Source organism: Vombatus ursinus, unplaced genomic scaffold, assembly GCF_900497805.2.
Source record: "Vombatus ursinus unplaced genomic scaffold, bare-nosed wombat genome assembly UNPS02014816.1, whole genome shotgun sequence".
NCBI classification, from domain to species: domain Eukaryota; kingdom Metazoa; phylum Chordata; class Mammalia; order Diprotodontia; family Vombatidae; genus Vombatus; species Vombatus ursinus.
The window spans coordinates 25,043,361-25,067,938 of NW_020954594.1; the positions used below are offsets into that span (position 1 = coordinate 25,043,361).

Sequence of the window (24,578 nt, forward strand, 5' to 3'; positions counted from 1 at the left end):
TGAGGCCGCATTTGAACTCAGGTTCTCCTGACTCCAAGGTTGGAGTTCTATCTACTGTGCCACCTAGCTGCCCCCTAGGGTCACTTTTAAAGGGAGTTACCAATCACTACTGATTTTCTCGTTAAAGTAGTGAAAAGGGCACTGGATTTGGAGGTAAAGACTGTCACTAATATCTGTGAGTTTTGGGCAAGTCACTATAAGATACTTCTGTGGAGTACTTCCTTCCTCTTCAGTGGTGTCCTAGGGTTTGCTTCTCTCTCTGGGGCAAGTCCTCCCCTGATCCCCAGTTGCTAGTTCTGTAGCATATACTCTACCAAGATAAGTTTTTTCCTCCCCTCGATTATAATACAAGATGAACCACCTTCTCTACCCTTCTAGCAAAAATTATACTTGGCTCTGTTAGGTGATAAACTTGTTGCTTCCTTTCTGTGGTCCTGTCCTTCCTCCTCCATCCCCATCCACCACAGGGCTTCGATGTATTTAGCACTCCTGATACTAGTCCTTGGGCCTAATTCAGGCACCAGTCCCAGGCCCACCCCCCACCCCGTTATTCCATCCTTTTTCAGCTTTGCTTTCGGGCAGGTGATAGAGTGACCCTGAGGGCACTAATTAAACTTTTTTTTCCCATGAAGATGACACAGACAGATTTGAAACTCTTTTCCTTAGAGCTTACCATTTTATCTCTGTTCCAAGGACAAAGGAACACAGAGTGGTGAAATGAAATAGAAATGGGAAGGGGGGGAGAGGGAGAAAAGCAAGAAGCACATTTTAAACTTAAGTTTAGTCATAAACAGCTGGTTTATAACACCAGTTACTCTGAGTTCTGTCTTCTTGAGTTTTCCCCTTGGAGGGGAAGAGATTTGAAGTAGCTTCACTTGAGATCAAGTCTTGCTGCCCACCTCCAGGGAAAGGCTTTGTCTTTTCTCTCTAGGTGGGCTTCTAAAGCCCTTTTCCCAGAAGCTATTGCTAAGGACATTTTCTGCTATTTATGGATTTTAAGCAATTAGGCTAGCACAGGGAGGTCCTGGGGAGACTACCTCCTCAATGTGCCTTGTAAACTGGAAAGCCCAACAGAAGTGTGGAGTTTGCAATACCTAGAGGGCCACATGTGGCCTTGAGGCCACAGGTTCTCCACCCCTGGTCGACACCAATACAAGTCCATAATCCCTACATTCCCCTATAGAGAAACATTTTTGGCCTGAGTTCAGTTACTTGCCTGGAATTTTAATAATAACAACAATAACAAAAATAGCTAACATTTATATAGCTCTTTAAGTTTTACAAATCTTTACATACGCTATCTCATTTTATTGTCACAATAACCCTATGAAGTAGGTGCTATTATTATCTCTGATTTACAGATGAGGAAAGTGAAGCTTATTGATGTTAATGGATTTGCCCAGAGTCATAACAGCTTATTAATAAGCAGGATTTGAATTCAGGTCTTTCTCATCTCAAGGACAACACTTAGCATATATACAGCCTTACTTCACTGGATTAGGCCAAAACACGGGACTTGGAATGGGGGTAAAGGACGGGAGGTGTATGTATTTTCTTGTACCTTTTCTGTGTTAATCTCCCCCGGAGTATAGTTTGCTTTGTTTATGTCTTTGAATCCTCATTGCCAAGTATAGTGCCTGAAGTATAGTAGACACTTAATGAATGCTTGTCAAGAGTGTGACCACATAGTAACCTTGCAGTTAGCTTGAAGAGGGTGTGGCCAAATCTCTGTTTCTTGAAATCCCCAACTATTATTATTGTTATATCCTATCTCAATCAATAAACTTCTAGAGGATAGCTGAAGTTATTACAAAATAGTAACCTACCTATTTGATCCATTTCTCTAATACGAACTATTGGATTCCAGCAGTTTTCTTGGATAATTCGGAAGAGCTTTCCATCTTTCATCATTTTGGCTCCTCCCTAGGATGAAAACTTCGGTCAATAGATTGTGAACCAAGGTGGCTGGTGTGCCTTTGGAATCAAATAAAAAGACTACAGCTTTAAGATTTTGCAAGGAATTTCCCCTTAAAAATTGTAGATTTTTAAATCTTAGAAATGGAAATGTATTTACCTATGAAAAGCTTCCTGATTGCATTGTAACTGTACATATGCTCTTAAATTCTATATCTAAGTTTGGGACGAAGAGCTCATTTGATTAAAGCCAGGTGGCAATATGGACAAAGTTAATGTTCAAGGGATTCAGAAAGTTTCCCTGTGTTTCTATAACTAAATATGGCTAATCATTGGATCATTGATTTAAAGTTAGAAGGGACTTTAGAGGACAGAAGCTGAGGTACTAAGAAGCTAAGTGACTTGCCCAAAGTCACAGGGCAGGATTTAGAAGAACAATAGCTAGCAGTTATATAATGATTTTTGAGTTTTGCAAAGTTCTCCACAAATATTATCCCATTTTATCCTCAAAGCAATCCTGGGAAATAGTTGCTATTATTACCCCCATTTTACAGATGAGAAAACTGAGGCAAACAGAAGTGACTTACTCAAGGTCACATAACTTACAAGTATCTAAGGCAGAATTTGAATTCAAGTCTTCCTGATTCCAAGTTCAGGGCTCTACCCACTATGCCAAAATATCCATCTCTTTTTAGGGGCAGCTAGGTGGTACAGTGGATAGGGTGCTGTCTCTAGAGTGCTATATAAATGCTAGTGATTGTTATTGTCACAATTGTTTTGCAAATGTTGACTTTGTCATAGGAAAAGATTAGGCAAGGGTGAGAATAGATCAGTTCAAGCATCTTTTTTTGTACTTGAGGAACATGGGAACCAGAGAAATCATAGGATTGGAGATTTAGAACTGTAAGGGACCTTTAAGTCCATTGAGTCTAATTCCCTCACTTTACAGATGAGAAAACACCGAGGTACAGAGGGAACAAGCAATTCTCCACTTTTCTGGGCTGTCTCTCACCGTGAAGATTCTTGACTGAGATTACACTGATGGTTAATAGAAGGACTAACATCTTTTCATGTTTCCCTTTTCTTTCTGGGCATAGTACCTTTCTGAAAGTTATTTATGTGATACCTCAAAGACTAAAGAAAGACCTTTGAATCCCTAGTGGGAGACCAAAGTACTTGTGATCAGGTTAAAAAAAACAACAACAAAAAAACACTGTCCTCTGATTGGCTGTTTCGTCCCCTCCCCTCTCCTATCTCCCTCCCCTTCCAAGACTTAATTTTGAGCTCTATCCATACCCAACTTGAACTACAGCTCTTTGCGTTTTCCTTCTCACTTTATGTACTTATCTGCCCCAACTCCTTCATCTAAAGCCCAGGCTACATTTCACCCACAAAGTGAATTCAGGTCTCTTTAACAGACCACAGGCTCAAGAACAACGTTTGCGTTTCTTCCTCTAAACAATAACTCTTCAGAGTCATTGAGCAAGTGACTTGTGAAATCATGTCATGGAGAACAAACATAACAATTATTTATATCTCAGAATGCTTGTGAACTGGTCGTCAGCACCAGTATGTTGGTAGGATTGATTCGATTTCAATTGTAAAGCCGTGAGTGAGTTATAAGCTTTTTTTTAGGAGAAGAGGAGAGGAGGTAAAACAAAGAGATGGCATTAAAGAAAAAAATCTGGGAAATATATTTCATTTGTCACATGAAGGATTCTCCCCTCCTGCTCTTCCCTGCTTAGTATTAGAATGATGTTCAGCATAAAAGAGTCCTTAAAAGTTATTCCTCCAAAGGAGGAAATCATTCCTATGGAAACCATATTTATCATTGTATGTGTCCAAGGAATGTTAAAACTGGAAAGAATCTTAGAGACCATCTAGTTCTCTGCTCCTCCCACAGAATTATAGTTACAGAATTTTGAAGTTGGAAGGGAGAGGAGTGATTTGTCAATCAATTAATCAAGAAGTATTTTATTAAATACTTAGTATATACTAGGCACTGTGGTAAGCACTAAGGATACAAAGACAAAAATAAACACTCTGCACTCAAAAGGCTTAATCTCTATAGGAAAAAGGTAACAGTTACACATACAAACAATGTAAATATAAGGTAATATTCAGGGAAGAGAGACTAGCAGCTGAGGGAGGAGGGACTAAGAAGGTCTTATAAAAAAGAACTGACATTTGAGCTATTATGAATCGATCAATCAACAGTATTTTTTACAATATGTAATAATAAAAAGTATTTATTAAGATCTTACTATGTACAGGGAGGCATTATGCTTAATGTTGAACATATAAAGAAAGAAAAAAAGAAATACTCACCTATAAAGAGCTTATACTCTAATGGGGGAGACAACATTTACATAAAGAAAATATATAAAAGATATAGACAAAGTAGATGGAAAGTAAAGTGGCATTTGAGCTGATTCTTAAAGAAGCAAGGAATTCTAAAAGGTGGAGGTGAGAAGATGGGCAAAAGGGGCAGTAGACAGGGCAAAAAAAGAGGTATATTCTGTGTGAGGATCAATAAGTAAGCCAGTATGGCTCTCTATGGGAGAATAATACCATGGTAACCTCCCTGTTTCTTGGGTCTCTATCTCTCCCTACCACCAAATGAATTTTTCTTAAAAACTTGACTTGACTCATTGCTCTGGTGCATTTTGTGAAATTTGCTTCAGGAAAGTTATGAAAATGGTAGTTATGATTCTAAAGTCATGATACCTGGATTCTAGTCTGGGTCTTTTTAGTAATTTGTTGTGTGAATCAGTCAAGTAATTTCATCTCTTTATGCCTTGGTATCCTCATCTTTAAAGTGTAGGGGATGGACAGGATAATTCTGAGGTTTCATTGTGCTCTAACATGCCATGGAAAGCTATCAAAACTGGATGTAATCTAACTAGCAAGTATTCTATTCAATTTAAATACTTGATATTGATTTATTATTCAGGAGTTTATTTCTGTTCTTGATATTTCACAAGGCAAACAGCTAGAATGACTAGACTGAAGAAGGAGAAATGACTGAAATCAGGAATTAGCCACCTTTCTGAGACTCTCTTTCTTAGGAGACTTTCACAAATCTCTAACTGCCTTTTGGATACATCCACCTGAATGTCTTGTCATCACCTAAAATTCTTCACGTCCAAAACAGAACTCATAATTCCCCCCCACCCCCCCACAAAGGTTGAACCATCTAGTACCTTCTCTGGACTTCCTTATTTCTAACAAAGAAAATAATTATTCCAGTCAAGCAGGTTCAAAAGCAGATTCATTCTCAACTCTTCCCTCTCCCACTCCCTTTACTTCCTTCTTCTTGTCCCTTTCTCTTCTTCCCACATCCAGTTTGTTCATTCCAACCCTCACATTGATGTTAGATTAATCTTCCTTATGTGTAAACTTCCTTATGCATAATTGTCCTTACGCATATGATGGTTCTTAGCTCATGACTCTTCAATGAATCCCTATTGCCTATTAAGTAAATTAGATCAAGTTCAAATTTCATTGTCCTGGCATTAAAGACTTTCCACAACTTGATTTTATCCTGTTGGTTTGGCCTTATCTGGTAGTACCCTTTTCCACATACTCTGTACTTTATTCAAACCTTTGACTCTCCGAAGCTTTCCCACTTCCATGCATTTGCTCATATTATTTCCTGTGTGTAAAAGTTGCCTCCCTTCCCATCTGTACCTGCTGAATTCCTATCATCCTTTAAAAGCCAACTCAAATGCCACCTGTATAAAAGTTTCCTTTGTACTCCCTGTTAGCATTACTTAAACCTTTACCTGACATAGCATTTTATTTGCATCTTTAATGCATTTAACACATACTCTTTTGTATTACAGTCATTCATATATGAATTACAGCCCCCTACTAAGTTGTAAACCTTTTCAGGGAAGGGATAGTGTTTCGTCTAAACTTTGTATCTCTCTCAGGCTTTAACACTGTATTCTTTACATAGAAAGCACTTAATTAATATTTGTTAAATTTTCAACAGTTAACAAGTCATTTCAATTCTTTTATAGTCTTTCATATTTACCTGCCCTTCCTATTCCCAACACTTAGTCTAGGCCCTTATCACATCATGCTTAATTGAATCTGGTCCTCTAGCTAATTTTCCTACCTTCAGTATTTCCCCACGCTAGTCAGTCCTAGAGAAACAGATTAATCTCTTTTAAATACCATTTTTATCGTATTGTTTATATGAATAAAACCCAAATTTCTATTATTGACTTTATGACCCCTACCTACTTCTACTTTATCTTCTTACATGGGTCATAACTAGGATAAACCTATGAGGTGTATGTGTGTGTGTGGGGGGGGGATTTGTCCAAGGGTGGGAAATTTGTCCCAAAGAAGGAGATTTTTAAAGAGTTGAAGACAAGAGATTGTATTCTTCTAAGTTAGAGGGCTGTGGCAGATCCTTGAATTGAGGAATGGGTGGAGCTGTGACTTTGTGGAGCCTGTGATAGGATAATGACAGTGGAGACAGGAGTATACTCCAGTTGAGTTTCCATCTTAATGACCTTTCAGGGTTCTTCAGGGAGAGTACTAGATATGGTGATATCCAAGCTCAAGAATGAGAAGAGAGGCCTGACCCTGGTGTTGGAGGTTCATCATCTCACTGTCAACGCGCCACCTCACAACACTGTTCAACTCAAAGACATCCAGGGTACCAGCAGAACTGGTCTATGGCAAGGGGGCCATTCATTTGAATGGCAAGATAAGAGAAGCAAGGCTGCTTCTTTCATCACTATGACTTTTTTCCCTCTTAAAGCATTGTTGTACTACACTACTTAAAAATTCCTGAGGAGTAGAAGACCTTAGGTGAGGTGAATTTGGGGCATAAGGTGCATGTGGAAGGTCTGAAGAGTCAACCTCCTAATTAGCTCTTTGTCATGAGATCAGAGACTGAAGCCCTGGAAGGCAGCTGCTACTCTGACCAACTCTCCTGTTCCTGAGGGAAGTCAGATTTAAATTTGTTGTTGAGTAGTTTCAGTCTTGTCTAACTCTTCATGACACCATTTGGGGTTTTCTTGGCAAAGATACTAGAGTGGTTTGCTATTTCTTTCTCCAGCTCACTTTTACAAATGAGGAAACTGAGGCAAACAGGGTTAAGTGACTTGCCTGGGTCACACAGCTAGTAATTGTCTGAGGCCAGATTTGAATTCAGGAAGATGAATCTTTCCAGACTTGGTAATCTATCTACTGCATTACCTAGCTGCCCCTCAGATTTAAATAGCTTGGTTGGAAGACAAGAGAGAAAAGGATTCTAATCACTGCTTCTACACTAACTCTGCATCTTTCTTTTTTATTTTGTAAAATGAAAGGTTTGGACAAGAGGATCTCTAATTCCCTTTTGGTCCTCACAGTCTTCAAGTCTATGAGATTTGGATTTATTTGACAGTGACCTTGAGCAAGTGATTTCCCCCTCTGTGTTTCAGTTTTCTTCCCTTTTAAATGGAGGGGTTTGACCAGATGGTCCTTAAGATCCCTTCTAGTTTTAATATGATACTTTGAGGGAATTTTAGGGGTTAGTTTAAAGCTCACTTTCAGCCTCCTCTCCAAAAGCATCCATCTTCTTTCTTTTATTGCTCTACCTCTCATCCCTACTAGTTAGGCTTAGATGCCAAATGTGAAGAAACAACTGACCTTAGCACCTAGGTAAAAAGAATAATCAATTTACATAGTATGTATTTTTATTCACTATTTAATCCACAAGCATTTATTAAGTGCATACTGTGTGCTAGGCACCGTTTTAATTTTTGTACATGCCCTAACTTTCCAACTAGACTGTAAGGTCATTGAAAAGAGGGACTGTCTTTGGCTTTGTATGTTGAATGCTCAGAGTATAGTAGGCCTTCAATAAATGTCTGTTGATGAGAATGACCCACAGATGTGGAATGGTTTTTGTTTTAGTCCACCTGTGTCGTGTATGGCCCTTGAAACATTCTCATGTTTTCACTGGCCAATGTCCCAGTGCACCAAAGGCAGTATGAATCGAGGATTTGCCTGCTTCCTATATATACCAATCAAAGCAGAAATGAATTGCTCTTTGAAATCTTTATAAAGCTCTACAATACTAAACAAAATGTCACTGGAGCTGTTCTAGGACTATTCAAGGATTAAAGATTGAGAAGGGAAACAGAGAGAAAAACACAATTGTAAAATGTTTCAGGAAGATCTTTTGGGAAGCTCAAATCTCTGCTAAATTAGGCATTGAGACCAGCTGTCCCAGAAGATTTCAGTTTTACCAAATGAATATAGAAGAATGAAAACATCTTATAAATGAAAAATCCCAAATTTTATTATTCCTGTTTACTTGAGGAAGGTGGGAGGAGAGTGGTATCATAATTGTTACATTGCTCATGAGTCAACTTCTTGGGGTAAAACCACATTTGCCTCCTAAAAGTGTTGAATCAGCATGCCATTTTTATTATGTTTAGAAAGTCTAGGAATATAGAGATCACAAGTTATTTGCAGATTTGGAAGAATTCACTGATGGAACAGTATGGTCCTGGTGCCATTTGCAGAAAAGCTTGTTAATGACTTATTTGATTTCTCCTTCTTAGACTGGTCTATTGAAGTTAGGTTTCTTATTTTCTAAGTTCAAGTTTTTGGTTTTTTTTTGTAGATAATTTTACTTTACTTTTACTTTATGTTCCCATTTGAACAAAGTTGTATATACATATCTCTGACTTTCCATTTTATCAAGGATCCATTGATGTGGACCATCAATTGCAAGCTCTCTCCCCCAAACCAATCACAACTCCTTAAATAACTTACAATTTTAGAGTGTTTCCTGTGGCACAGAAAGGCTAAATGATTTGCCCATGGTCATGAAGCTAATAAGCATCGGAGGTGGGATTTGAACCCAGATCTTTCTATCTTCAAGTACAATAGTTTATTGATTATGCCACTCTGCTACTCAGATTGCTGATAGTTTTCTTTAGCAATAATTGTCACCATTTATTAAATTTCCCAATTGCTTAGCAGTATTATGGACATTCTTGGCAGCACAGGTTGGGAAGGACAGCTGGTGAGGCAACTAGGGAAGAGCAGGGCAACTAGAATGGTGAATGACCTGATTTCAGTTCAGGGGGGACATGAAAACTGATTTCAAGTACAGATTGGTCTATCATATGAGAGATTAGATTTGTTCTCTTGGGCCCTAGGGGGCATATGGAGGAGCAACGAATGGATGAAAATTACAAAGAGGCAAATTTAGGCTTTAGGTAAGAAAAAACTCTCTTATATTAATAGGAGCCCCAGCCATGATGTTCTGGTCTTCCCTACCTCCCCAACAATTGCCTTGCCCTCCATCACTGTAGTCTTCATTTTTTCAGATCCTCTTCATGTGTTGTTTTCCTCTTTTGGAATGTAAGCACTTTGAGGGTAGGGACTGTTTTGTTTTCTTGTTTTGGTATCTTCAGCCACTTAGCACAATGCTTGGTGCAGAGTATAAGTACTTAATAAAGGTGCTATCTATCCACAGATCCTTGGTGCTATCTATCCATAGATCCTTATCTATCTATCTATCTATCTATCTATCTATCTATCTATCTATCTTTAAAGCTGGATGACCATTTGTCAAGTATGTTGTAGAGGAAATTCTATTTGAGATATGGATTGGACTAGTTGGCCATTGAAGTCCCTTCCAACTCTGAAATTGTCCTTTTTCTGGCCACTGCAAATGCTTGAGTAGAGTTATATTGCATTTTTACAGCCATTAGCATAACATAGAGATGATCTTGCAAAAAAAAAAAAAAAAAGGAGGGGAGATGAGGCCTTACCTCTTTACTGTAAAAGATTTTATCAGCCAGAGGGGAAGGGGAGCTATGTGCATATATTAAGGGTGAGAGGATGCTGTGGCACAGTATAGCGATATCATTCTTACTGAACTCTTTAGTATTTTTATTTACTTTTGTGTTTCTATAGCTCATGTAACCATAACTGCAATGATTTCCAGAGTTCCATGATAGATAACCAGGTGGTACAGTAGATAGAGTGCTGGTCCAGGGTAGCCCTGAGTTTAAATCCTGCTTTAGACACTTATTGGCTGTGTGACCTTGGGCAAATCTTAAAATTCTTATGGTATAGGGCAGCTAGGTGGTGCAGTGGATAGAGCACTGGCCCTGAAGTCAGGAGGACCTGAGTTCAAATCTGGCCTCAGACCAAACACTTGATACTTACTAGCTGTGTGACCCTCGGTAAGTCAATTAACCCCAATTGCCAACAAAAAAACTCTTATGGTATCCGTTTACTCATCCATAAAGGTTTTGAACTTGATGGTCTGTAAGGTTACTTCCAGCTCTAAATTTATTGCTTTATAATCCTAATAAAGCCCAGTCACCCTGATGATTGAATAGTGCCTGGCACATAGCAGGTGCATAATAAATGCTTGTTAACTTGATTTGTCCTCTGGCCTTCCATCAAAATCTTCCTAGAGTGACTTATTATGATATGAAAGTATCCCTTGCTTCCCAAAGGCAATTCTAGCCAAGTACAGTTTATGACTGGTCTCTTCCATCCGGGAAAGCTTTAAATACGGACCCAATGACATCTGTTGCCTGAGGACCAGCTTAGCTAAGTTTAGAGAGGGTGATCTAGAGAGCATGAACAGAAACTGGGACCTGGAATCCAGATATAGAATCCAAATCAAAGAAATCAAAGGGTTGAGTCAATGTCAAACTAAGAAGATAGAGGGAAAGAATAGGAACCAGATATAAGAAACAATACAGAGAGGAGCCACGGCTCAGGCTCTCAGAATACTTATGCCTGGCTTGGCACTTGAGGCAGCTAGATGGTATAGTGAATACAGCACTAGGCCTGGCGTCAATAAGACCTGAATTCAAATCCCACCTGAGACACTTACTAGTTATGTGACCATAGGCAAGTCACTTAACCTAGGTCTGTCCCAGTTTCCTCAAGTATAAAATGAGGATAATAATAGCACTTACCTCCCAGGGTTATTAGGAAAATTAAATGAGATATTTATGAAGTGCTTAACAAAGTAGGCACTTCATAATTACTTGTTTTCTTCCTTTCATTTAATCATCTGTGAATAATTCCCATGCACAATTGCCATTCCTAGTTGTTGATCCTCTATACCTGTATCAGTGGGGTGGGGTGAGCAGCGTGTATTATATTGACCAGAGAGCTCTGTGTCTTGTGTGTTATGGACATCATTAGTATTAGAGGCACCATTGGAGCACCCCATCTTGACCTCAAGAGACAAGGTGGCTCTGAAACATGTTATCCAACCAATCCTTCATATTACAAAGTGGAGACAGGTGGCACAGTTCTTTTTTTTTTTTTAAGTGAGGCGATCGGGGTTAAGTGATTTGCCCAAGGTCACACAGCTAGTACACGTCAAGTGTTTGTTCTGAGGCTGGATTTGAACTCAGGTCCTCCAGATTTCAGGACCAGTGCTCTATCCACTGCGCCACCTAGCTGCCCCGCACAGTTCTTCAATATTAGTAGCTATTTACGAAATCTGAATCTCCAAATGACTTATGAGAGGTTTACTTTTAATGATCTCATGAGGTCATTAAATGTTTTAGGGGCTGTGAAGAACGTGATCATGGCATGTGTTTGGTTGCTTATTACCTCTAGGATAAAACAAACACTTCACTCTTTGGCATTTACACCCCTGGTCCTGGCCCAATTTTCCAGGCTATTTTGCTTTGCTCTCCTTTATGTCCTCTAAACTGGCCATCTTGCTATTAATCATAGCATACACACTTGTTATTTTCTATCTCTGCACCTTTTGTAGTCTGTTCCCTATGCCTGGAGTGCCTTCCTTCCTCACTTCTATCTCTTAGAATTCCTAACTTCCTTCAGAGTTCAGCTTAAGTGGTACCTCCTAGATGCATCTTTTCTGATATCCTCCATCTATATCTCCAACCCCAATCCACACTATCTTGTCTATGTTTTATATAGGCTTTGGCTTCACTTTTTTCATTCATAAAATGATAGGGTTGGACGAGATGATTGCCAGCATCACTTTGAACTCTAACATTCTGAGATTTTATTTGATTTGTGTCTTGGGCAATTGGCCAAGTGATGCTACTGAGGAGTTTGATTATAATGCAATAATAAGGTTTTTGTAAAAATAACAGTGCTCTAGGTAACACTTCAAATGGTATGCTTGTATCATCATTGATACAGTGCCCTCTACAAACACCACAATTTCCTTTGTAAGATGGTGTCACTTATTAAAAATTGACATTATTCCCTACATTTGGGTACAAACTAAATATTTATGGATTGACATATCTGTAATAGATGGATTTCCAGAGCAGTTAGATTCTGTTCTAGAGTCAAATGTAAAATTAAAACAGTGGGATAAAAATCAGGCATTAAGTGCCTAAGATTTGGGCCACCTGGTAGCCTTAAAGCATCTCCATCTGTGTAGTACTTTACCTTTAATAAAACAACCAGCTACTTCAGGTTGTGGACTCTAGAAAGCGAGGGATAATGCTTGCTTTTCGCTGTATCCTATTTATGCTATGTGCTGTGCACAAAGCATACAGGGACACTTTATAAATAGGATTCAGAAAACAGGAAGATGAGGATGAAATGCTAAGCAGGCTTCTGCAGTGTTAATGATGTCTCATTATTACTCTGTGAATAAAGTTAGGGGATACAGTGCTTCCCCGGGCCAGATTTCTAGCTCACCCTTGGGCCTAATTATTTGCAAACTGGATTGCCTGGAGGCTCCTTCTTCTTCCTTGCTTTCTACTGTTTTCAAGCCCTGGCCCCAGTGAAGGCTTCTCTCCTTTGCCTCTGATGTTTAATTTCTCTAACTTGTACTGGAATCCAAAATGCTCTATTTATTTAGCCTACCTTAATACACAGCAATAACCTGTGGTGATGACTAGGTCAGTTCCTAATGGCAGAATAATAAATGCCCAAATTGGTTCCAGGGCAAAAAATGTTTTTTTTTAATGGCATCTCAAACTACAGTTTCATCTTTTAAAATGCCACTCTTTGAAGGTAACCATTTTTCCTAATAACCCTGAGAAATCTCCCTTCCAATCTCTAGGCGAATGCAAAGTTAATCAGGGAGACAAAGGAACTCAGCTGTCTGGAGGCCCTCCTTAGGCATCACACATGTTTTTGTAGGTTCTATGCTGCATTGGTTGCTTGTAGGGGACTAGGAGGTCCAGAAAACCTGATGAGAAGAATGGCACCAACCTTGCTGTCGTGATGGAGCTGCACCCATCCTCCGTAGCCATATCTCTGTGGAGGGTAGAAAAGCACAATTAAATTCTCAAAGAGTAGAAATGGAAACAAAGCTATAGTTCATAGAAACATTCAATTCAGGGAACATGGTACTTAAATTCCTGAAAACAAATCACAGTGAATATGACATGAACTAAACACTCAAATAGAAATTAACTAAAATACACAAATAGATCTGATCTCATCAATCCAGAAGTTCCTTCCAACACAATTAATCCACACCTGTCCATCCTGTGCACTCTAGTCTTCATCCTCCTATAAGATTGACATAGAAGTCCTCACAATGTGCTTTCTTCTTCTCTCTTGACATCACAAGAATACCAGTGGAAGATTCTGGCTGTGCTCCTGTCATCCTCTCCCTCCCCGTGTGGCCAACCCATTTTCTCTTCCTCTCATAAATTCTTTTGTAACATCATTTCCTCCTCTTTTTAGAGTTCATGACTGGTTATATTTTGTAGTGAACCATATTGGCTCACTGTTGGGCTGATGGAAACTGCTTGATAAACAAAGATGTAAGGATGTGTAAGGGGATATGCTTTGTGTGTGGGCCTGATTCTAGGAGCCCAGGTTTTAAGTCCCAGCTCTGCCCATTTCTACCTGTTTGACCTTGGGAAAATTGTTTCTTCTCTCTGGGCTTCAGTTTTCTCATCTGTGAAATTAAGGGATTAGAATAGCTGATCTCTAAAGATCCTTCCGGCTCTGATCCCTATTTCAGATTTCATCTCAGTCCCCTGAGTTTCTAGTGAAACCAGGTGATGTTACACTTTCAAAAAATTCACTTTCTGCTCTATAATTCAGAATGTAGAATGACAGTGTATTGTCTTGCCATTCCTAAGGCTTCCTTGGACAGGTAGCATGGAACAGTGGAAAGAATACTGGATTGGGAGTCATAGAACCAGGGTTTGGGGGGGCAGGAGGAAGGGTCAGCATATCCTTAAATGGCAGTAATTGCTTTTCAAGGATCATGCATGCTGCTTGCACAGATTTCTCTCCATCGTTGTTGCTATTGTTTATCAACCCCTTGGCCATCATTGAAACTATTTCAACAACTTTAGAAGTTGGTCCAAGGCCCTTCTCTTTGCATCAGCATCTCCTATAATGGGAAGCAGTGTGGTACAGTAGAAAGAACACTGAATATGGAGTCAGAGGACCTGAGTATGAATCCTGGTTCTGCTACTTATTTCCTATGTGACCTTGGACAAGTAATTTCATTTCTAGGCCTCAGTTTCCTCATCTGAAAAAAATGAAGGAGTTGGACTAGATAACTTCTAAGGTCATTTATACCTCTTAACCTAGGATCCTCAAGGTTTTCATTATTCATGTTGATAATCCTTCCAAAAAGAGCTCTGACCTGTCATGATTCCTTAACTTCCTAAATTTCAGCTACCTTCTTTACCCCATTTCAGCCAAATACCAACAGAATACCATCTAAAATCTTAGCATCTCTCAGATTGTGCCATCTTCAAGATCTGGAAATTTAAGATTTGATGCTGACTACAGCCTTCTATACATCGCCCCTCTCTTGTTGATGAGGATGGGCTCTAGACCCCAAAAAAGAAAATCCCTGGACTTTCCCACATGGCCAAATCTCTGGCATTCACCTGTGACTATAATCCCATCAACTGGCCTTTCATTGTGGCTATACCCAATCTCCCAATTCTCTGTTACCCTTAACTAGCCTAGCCCTCCATTGTCTTACCTCTCTTTGGCTCCAGGCCACTTCCCACCCTTAATCCTATCTAATCTGCATTTTCCCTTGGCCACTTGGTCCAGGTCCCTGGAGTTCTATTACCTCATAGACTACTTGGCCACTCCTAGATCTCTCCCATAATCTTTCTGTATATAAGGTCCATCTTGTCTCCATTAAGATGTTCAGATTCTTATAATCTAGCCACTGCTCAGATTTTTACAGCCAATAGCTCGCTAATGTTCAGACTCCTTAAGAGTCTGCTCAATATGATGAATGTTCTACTAAACCTTGTCTTTGGCTGAAAGAAAACTTGGGTAGAATTCTTTTGGGCAGGACCCGCATATTGTGATTTTGGGGTCCTAGTACCCCTGAATCCCTAAAAGTCAACATTGTCTCTCAGTAAATGTATGCTTTACACTTTTCATTGCCTTCAGTCTCTTGATGAACTTTTATACACTTCGTGCTTAATGCGTTTTCATTCATTAACTTGACTCCATGCCCAGCTTTGATCCAATGGTATGGAATTTTAAAGTTTTAGTCAGTCAACAAGCATTTATTGGGTGCTTACTATGTGCTAGGCACTGTGCTAAGCCCAGGGGATATAAATACAAGCAGAAAGTATATTACATTCTAATGGGGGAAGAGAACACATAAAAGGGGGAAGGGCATGGTAGAGAAGGTCCAGAGTGCATGCAGCCTGATAAGAATGAGTTTCAGTAGCTACTGTCTCAGAATCCCTTGTGTCCCCTGACTCTCCACCATTCTTGGCCTGTGAATCCTTATTCCTAGGTGACTCCTACATATGATTTCTTCATTATTTCTTCAGGGCTGTTGCGTGTCATTGGAAAAGATAGAGTAATTGAACTTGATTTACCCACTACAAGTACAATGTACCTAACCTCAACTGGGTCCTTGATAATTCTCTGCAATTCTTTAAATGAACCTTTGTTGTTCTTGTCCAGTCATTTTTTCAGTTGTGTCTGACTCTTTGCTACCCTATTTGGTTTTCTTGGCAAAAATACTGAAGTAGTTTGCCATTTCCTTCTCCAAATCATTTTACAGATGAAGCAATGAGACAAACAGGGTTAAGTGACCTGTTCAGGGTTATACAGCTAGTAAGTTTCTGAGGCCTTATTTGAACTCATGAAGATGAGGCTTCCTATCTCCAGGCCCAGCACTCTATCCACTGTGCCACTTAGCTGTCCCAAATGAACTCTGCCTGACTTTATCTCATTCTACTCAATGGCTATTCCAAATCTTTCATTCTTTCCCCTCTCACAACTGAACTTTCATCTCCCACACTTATAACCCATTTAGTACTTGATCTGAAATCAAGAGACACTTGGGTTAGAATCCTGCCTCTCACATTTATTAAGTACATGAGTAGTGACAAATGCTCTATCTGATGAGGATGGGATCTAGACCCCAAAAAGGAAAAACCCTGGACTTTCCCACATGTCCAAATCTCTGGCGTTTGCCTGAGGCTATAATCCCATCAACTGGCTTTTCATTGTGACTGAGCCCAATCTCTAATCTCCCAATTCTGTTACCCTACCTCCCTATGATCCCAGGCCACTTCCCACCCTTAATTCTATCTAGGCTGCAATTCTCCCTTGGCCACTGTTCCAGGTCCCTGGAGTTCTATTATCTCACAGACTACTTGGCCACTCCTAGATTCCTCCCATAGTCTTTCTGTATATAAGGTCCATCATGTCTCCATTAAGGTGCTCAGATTCTTCCAATCTAGCCAAATGCTCAGATTCTTATAATCTAGTTAATAGCTTTCTAATGTTCAGACTCCTTAAGAGTCTGGTCAATGTGGCAGGTGTTCTAATAAACCTTGTCTTTGGCTGAAAGAAGACTTGAGTCGGATTCATTTGGGCAAGACCCATGTGTCGTGATATTGCGGTCCCAGCACTCCTAAACCCCTAAACCTCAACAGCTATATTACTGAAATAGTTACATGTACATTAATTTTTCATAAATTGAATCATATTTTTTGAGAACTCAACCACTTAAATAGTTGTAGCTTACATTTATGGAGTTTTTTTAAAGTTTACAAAGAACTTTCTTCACAGCAACCCTGTGATATATGTGACACAAGTATTACTATTTCCTTTTTTATAGATGAGGAAACTGAGGCTCAGAGGGATGACTTTTTCAAGGTTCAGAGATATAACCAAGGCAGAATGACTGGGGCTTTGTCCCAGAGCACTAAATTTAGAGGGTACTGAAAACATTCAAAAAACCATAGAAACAACAGCTCAATGGCTAGTTTGCAAGATAATTGATATAGGAAACTATGGCTAGGCAGAGCTGCAATTTTCTGCCCCCAATACCTCAAGTGATGGCATACTTTGTACTCTTTTCTCTATATGCAAAAATTCCTAGAGGCACTGCAAAAGCCACATAGCAAATAAGAGGAAGAGCCTGAATTCCAAGGACATTTATAATGAATTCTTTTTAATAATAACCCCTAATTTATTTTCTTTGTGAAAATCAAACTTTCATGTATGGTGTTACATAAAATCATGATATGTTTATTATGGTTTCTCCCAAAAAACTGAAAGTAGCAAAAGATAATAATTATTAATTAACAGTTAGTTAGTATTTAGTAGATGAGAATATATATGTATATATGTGTGTACATATATGTATGTATGTGTGTGTGTGTATATATATATATGAACTTGAAACCACATAATTAGATTTGCTTGATTTCCTTTGAGCTTATTAGAGGAGGGGACTCTTACATGCTGAGGTTGTCTTCTATATAATTACTTTGTGAATCCTAGGATCATGGGTGTAGAGTTACTGGGGATTATGGAAGTTACTCTCATTTGACAAACAAGGAAATTGAGGCCTAGAAAGGTTAAGTGACTTGCCCAATGTTAGAGGGGTGGTAAGTGGCAGTGCTAAGATTTGAACCCAACTTCTGCCTCCCATTCCAAAATTTTCCATAGCACCAAATATCACACACAATTCTCATTATTACTATTTTTTTTCTGTCAGAATCTTTATTTTTGGTGAAGATGGACCTTAGTGAATTTGTAATATCCCAAATGCAGTCCTGTGAAATCTGTGTCTCCTCATCTGGGATATTTCCCAAAGTCTCAGCAATAACCACTAGGACCAACAACACAATTTTCCAGAAAAGATGAAAAGTACATCCTAACTGTTTCTTTGATCCTCCTCATTTGCAATCAGCTAATGATTAGCCAGTGCCCTGTTGATTCTGCCTGCCCCCTTTCCTCCCTTCAGCTACAAAGTGAAGGTCACCTTGGTTTGCCTATTAATATTTAAAAAGCAAAGATGGGCTTAAAAGAGGCATTGATTCTTTCAATGAGGCCTGAGGCTCTAAAATGATACCTAAAACCAGATTATTCTTTTAATGCCTTTATTAAGAAGTTTGCAAAGAAAAATGGAAAAGAAAAAGAAAGAAATGGTAAGAGAAGCAGATGAAAGAGATGCAGTTGCATTTTATACTTCAAGAAATATTTTAAAAATAATGGAAAACCTTTAATGTTACACCTAATATGCTTTACACCATAACCTCTTTAGTCTCCTTGAAGGAGGAAAGCATGATATCAAATTTATTTGTGTCTCTGGCATCTTTATGTGTTCCATTGACCCAAGTTTGCATATACATTTAATGTAACTGAGTTTCTGGCTATGTGCCCAGTCATTGAATTTGTTATTGATATCTGTGCTCATAATTAGAAAACTGTTATAGAATAGTTTGATGCTTTGGTCCATTGCTTGGAAATCCAACAGAAGTAAGTCTTTGTTGGGGCAGCTAGGTAACTCAGTGGATAGAGCACCAGCCCTGAAGTCAGGAGTACCTGAGCTCAAATCCAGCCTCAGACCAAACACTTGACACTTACTAGCTGTGTGACCCTGGGCAAGTCACTTAACCCCAACTGCCTAAGTGTAAAAAAAAAATAAAAAGAAAAACTCTTTGTGGACTGACATAGAAGACATTCAGGAGAACATTATAGGATATATTTTCATGGTACAAAGAGGACTAGACTAACAGAAGATATGGATTCTTTTTTTAAAATTTTTGTTTATTAAAATTTTAATTTATGGAATAAAATAAGCATTTCCATAACATAGTAAAATAAAATAAGATGATAGTACATGAAACTGCAAATTATTACGGATGACTTGCTTTTCCTTTTAAATATATAATAAAGTTATCATGTAAATTTCTGTTTGCATCCAGAGAAAGAATTGATAAATAGAAGTATGCATATAATGATTTTATACACACACATACACACACACATATTTGTGTCATGGTAGCCATCTTTAGGGTGTGGGTGAAAGTGGGGAAAAAGGAAAAAAAAGTCTGGATTCTAAACAGGTCTAATATACACAGATGATGTGTGATGATGAGCAAATGGAAGGCCTACTGATTTTGCAGTCAGGTTACCTAGGTTCAAATTCTTTTCCTTCTACTTCTTTCTTCACTAGTATGGGGTGCTCATCAACAGAGGCAGTGGACATGAAAGCAGCTAGTCATCCAATGCCATTTGGTGTCATGATTGAAAGGGAACAGGGAAAAGCTGGACATGAGGTCAGTATTGCATGTATTATATTCCAGGTATATAGTTGTGACTTTCTCTCCATTTACTCTGCCCCCATCAGCTTATGGGAATAAGTTCCCCCAAAATAAAATCTCTTCTGGTTACATAAGTCGGTGACTTATAGTCTTGAGGCTCACAGAGTTTAAGTGACTTGTCTATGATTATAATGATAAGCACAGAATATGACTCCAGGACTTCCTGACTCTGTGTCCAACAGCCTATCTACTATACCAGGCTGTCCCTCCTCTTAAAAATCCAATTCAGGCTCTGTTTTCCCTTAGCATATTGTTGATAACTCTCTTATGGCACTTGCCCCATTTGCCCAATTTTACTTATGTACTTACTTGTCTTGTCTTCCCTACTAGAATATAAATTCCTTGAGGGTAAAAACTGATCTTTATTTCCCTCATAGTTCCCAACACAGTGTAAATATTGAATGAATTTAAATGTTGCTATTTAATTAGCTGCCAACCCACAAGGTTAAACAGGGTGGTTTATAAAGTAGTGAGGGGAGTGGGGGTAGTTATAGACTGCGTTTAGCCCTGAGTTTCTGGGAGTTATGAAGAATTGGGTGCATAAGATGGATTAGCATATCTTATAACTCATTCAGTAACTGCTCCCATTGACTAGAATCAGAGAAAGTAGCTCACAGAATCATAGATTTAAAGCAGAAAGAGAGCTTATAGGCTATTGACTCCAACCCTTCATTTCTCAGCTGAGCAAACTAAGGTATGCAGAGCTTAAATGACTGGTCCAAGGTCACACAGTTAATAAGTGTTTAAGGAAGGAACTGACTCCAGGTCTTCCTGACTCCAAGTCCACTGCCCTATCCACTACTCCAGAATGCCTCAATTAGTGTTTTTTAGGATTAGGAGAAGCAGAATTGCCTAGTTAGTTGTCTTCATTCACTTATTCTGCCATATTTGACTGTCTTCTTATTCTTACATTTGATATCCTGGCACTGGCTCTTTTAAGAAAATCAGCAAAGTCACACCTCCACAGTCTCCCACCTGAGTATCCTGGAAGACTTGGCCCTGGCTACTTATCAATGAGGTAAAATCTGTTTTCCGCACTGCCCTATAGTTACCCAGTGTCCTCATGCTACCAGTCAGTTGTTCAAAGTCCTTTACTAAATTATCTGACTCAGGCTTACTTTCCATTCCTTCCTGTATTCTTGTTCCAAAATGATTTTCTTCCCTAGAATCATAAAGCTTTAAAACTACAAAGAACTTATATCTAATAAAGTTCCCATGCATCATTTTACAGATCAGAGGAGGTAAAGACACTAGCTGTGGGACTCTGGGCAAGTCACTTAACCTCTGTTTGCCTCAGTTTTCTCATCTATAAAATGGGAATAATAATAGCATCTACTTCCCAAGGTTGTCGTGGGGATCAGCTGAGAGAATAATTGTAAAGTGTTTAGCACAGCGCTTGGCACATGGCAAGCTCTATGTAATGCTAACTATTATAATTGCGATGATAATGATTATGATGACTTGGCAAAGGTCACACCTTGAGTTAGTGGACGAGCCTGGACTAAGACCATAGATTCCTGATGTGTCTAGGATTTTTTTCCCCTTTCCATTATTTATGAAGCATACATGTACACTTTGTATAGCACATAGCATCTCCTCCCATAAAAAGTCTTATTCCCTCAGTGTACAACCTCAGCTAAAGGTTAGGAGGAAAGCAAGCAGAGTAAATTCATCCATACTAAGATGTGAATGACTGTTAAGTATTATCAGGTTCTTAAAATGGATTATGTTTTCTTCTCAGAGCATTTAAAAATATCCTTAGTAAATGGCTCTTTAACATAAAGAATTTCAGGCAGGTACAAAGCAAAGCTTTGTCAGTATTATTGGGGAGAAATTTGGAGGCAGGGGCCATTTCAGTACCTTCTTAAATGATAAATTGGCACAACTCCTACTTCTGGGCCCTGTTCTTGAGAGTCTTTGACCCTTCTCCCTTCTCCTCAAATGAGGGTTGGTACTTAAAATCACTGCCATCAGCTCCCTGACCTGAGCAATATGGGGCCTGGGATTTTCTTATCCTCTTTCCGCTTCTGAAATGTTGCAGATTCTAAGTAAGCGTTCTTCTGGCTCTCTACATTTGGGTCGCAATCAACAATGACAGATCTTGTGGACCATTTCAGGGAGTCTCACCCGTGTGATATTTCAGGGCAGGATAATGAGAGGGAGCTGTTGTTGGGAGTTCTTAGAATTTACTTCCCAATGGGTAGGTCCCTGCAACATGAAAGGTCTTAAACCTTGCATGAAAAGTCTGGTATCTAGACTCTAGCTTTGGAATTTGGTGGCACTGGACTCCCCTAGAGAGAACTGAATTCACTGCTTATTGTTCTTGGTGTTTTGTATGAATCAAACCAGATCTTCCTAGTATCTAAAGCTATTCAAGGAAAAAAGAAAAAACCCACTGTGATGCTCCAATAAAATTACTAATATTTCCTAGTTCTAAATGCACTGAATACTATCCCCCAAGCAAATATGCCTAACTGCTCCTGCCTCAAAAACTTATGAATTTAGAGCTTTTGGTGCTTGTATTTGATGAAATCATTAATATCAAAGAGAGTCTACTTATCCTTCAGGAATACATAACTGGGGCAAAAGGATGCTAAGGAGAAAGTTCTCAGCAGAGATGTCACAGCCACATTATTTTTGTTTGATTTTTATTATTAGCTGGGAAGATGGTAGGGAGGAAACAACTTTCAAACACTTCTATTGATGGTGGTTACAGAAATGTATAAGAGTCAGGGTTTGTAGCTTTTCTTAAAATTTTTTTACTAGATGTTTTGTTTACACATCAAATTCATTTGAAACTAAGAATAAAAAAGAAAGAGAAAAATAAGGCATTTGAGCAAGACCAACCATTTCTTCAACACAGTCTGGTAGGCAATGTATCACATTCATAGTCACTCACTTCTGTAAAGAAGAGAGAAAGGTACATTTTCTTATCTCTTCTCTAGTGCCAAACTTCTAGGTCATAATTTCATTGTTTTCAGTTTCTTTTTCCTTTTTCTCCATGTGTTGTTAGAGTTGTTTTCTATATTCTTTTCCTAGTTCTGGTCCACAACATTTCAAAAGGGGTCATTTCATAATTTTATTCTCTTGGCTGCTAGTATTAGGGAGCCATGTGCTCCTGAATAATTAATTCTCAGAGGTAGGTAAAAGGTTAAGTTTTCACCTGTATCACTATATAAAAGAAAATTTAGGATTATCCATCCTCCAGAGCACATGGATAGGGAAAAATAAGTTCACTTGTGCCTGGAATAAAATTTAAATGATATTTTGGAGCTAATTATTTTTTATTTTATTAATTTTTAAATTAGTTTTATTAATTAATTATTTTTTCTTAACTTGGATTAGAGGAGGTAGACTATTCTCAGTGGTGTAAAAGTTCTAGAAGATTGCATAGTGTATCTTAAAAAGAGAAAGGCTTTCCCAGCTTGAACTAAGCTGAAAACTATTTTAACTTCATTAAAACAAACAAACAAAAAATAAAAAAACTACTTCTCTTCCCTGGCTTCACTAAGGAACATTCATTCTCAAGTCCATTGTGAAAAAAGGAAAGGCAAATTTTGGACTTTAGGAAACCCCACGTTGTACTCTTTTTTACAAACCCATTTTACAAATGACATGTGCTTTATGTTAGTTTCTGAGATTGTAGCTTCTTTATTCTTCATAACCAATCTGTTAAGCATAAGGCAAACAGAAAGGCAAACTACACAGGAATAGGAGTTAGAGTTAGCAAAGACTTTAGACTCAGAGGATGTTGAATCCAGGTCCCTTATTTCCAGATGGGGAAAAACCAATGCCCAGAAAGAAGAGCTGAGATTTGAACCTAGGTTTTCTGTATAAAGAATCAGAAAACAGGTTTCAGATCCTGGTTCTATGACTTTCTTCCTGTCTGACCTGGTGCAGACCAGCCTTTCTAGGCTTTCATTTTTTCCACCTGTAAAATGAAAATGTTGGACTCCACAATCTGGGAGACCACTCTCAGTTCCTAATCTTATCATCTGAAGTTCTGCCAAAAGTCATGGGCAAAAGTTGAAAAGCCCGTGTACCTCTCTCTAAAAACCATTACCCAAACTTTGTAAAACTGCCAGACTTTCAACGTTCTGGGAAGATTACGTAAATGAATTCGATGGTCATTTATTTGCAAATCCCAATTTTCAATTTTGCGGCTGTGACACATCCCTGTGCATCTGTTTGTTCATTTACAATCTGATACAAACCAAATAAAGCTGCTTGACTCCTGCTAGACAGATTTGTGATCCACAGGGGGTGAAATGTGGCAATAATAATAATAATGATAATAACAATTTGAAAAGTAGTAAAGTTCTGATTTCTTCATGAGTTGTTTCTCAAAACAAATTTCAGAGGCATGGAAAACAAATTTAGAATCAATAACAATTAAATCATGCAAAATTAAGGAAACTCAACATCTTATTCCTACAGAAAGAGACAGGGTTATAAAAAAAACATAGAGAAATTACAGAGGGGAATAAGAGTTCAGCAAGGTCATTGAAAGTTACCTTTTTCAGGTCAGGCAATTCTTTAGGCAAAATATGACTGTGGATATCAATTTTCATCTCCAAACTCTCAACTGAAGACAAATGTTATAAAGAAGATGTTTTGTCCAATGATACCTGTGCAGGCCATTGAGTTAATCACGTTACTTGAATTTCTACAAAGACTTTTATCCTCCCTAGCCAATCAGTAGCTTGAGTCTCCTCAGCTGGAATCTCATTGGAGCTGTCTCATTCAAGTTAAAAGTACTCACTGTTTGTCAAATCTGCTGTGGGTCAGCAACCCTTAATGCAATTCTCTCTGGGCTAATTGTTAAAATCTGAACTCTGGCTTACCTCACCAGGTTAAAAATACTCAGCTGCTTCAGGCTAGAATAGGATGAAAAGAATATGCTTAGGATCATAGAAATAGAAGAGATCTTAGAGGTTGTCTAGCTCAAGTCCCTCTATTTTACAGATGAGGAAACTGAGACTCAGGGAGGTTAAGTAATTTGCCCAAGGTCACACAAGAAACAAGAATCAATGGTAGGATTTAAATCCAAGTCTTCTGATTCCAGAACCAGTGTTCTTTCCACTGTACCACACTGATTTAAAA

The 24,578-nt window shown here is 38.6% G+C and overlaps 1 protein-coding gene across 1 annotated transcript in view; it reads right to left on the reverse strand.

Moving 5' to 3' along the window:
• ACMSD (aminocarboxymuconate semialdehyde decarboxylase) overlaps positions 1-24,097 on the reverse strand; it is an 80,448-nt gene extending 56,351 nt beyond the window's left edge. Inside the window, exons 1-3 of the mRNA XM_027835727.1 lie at positions 23,990-24,097; positions 13,114-13,158; positions 1,827-1,923 (exon numbers count right to left, since the gene is read on the reverse strand). Coding sequence (XP_027691528.1) covers positions 1,827-1,923; positions 13,114-13,158; positions 23,990-24,046 — 199 coding nt within the window. The 5' untranslated portion in view covers positions 24,047-24,097. The remainder of the gene's footprint in view (positions 1-1,826; positions 1,924-13,113; positions 13,159-23,989) is intronic.
• Positions 24,098-24,578: the final 481 nt, after the last annotated feature.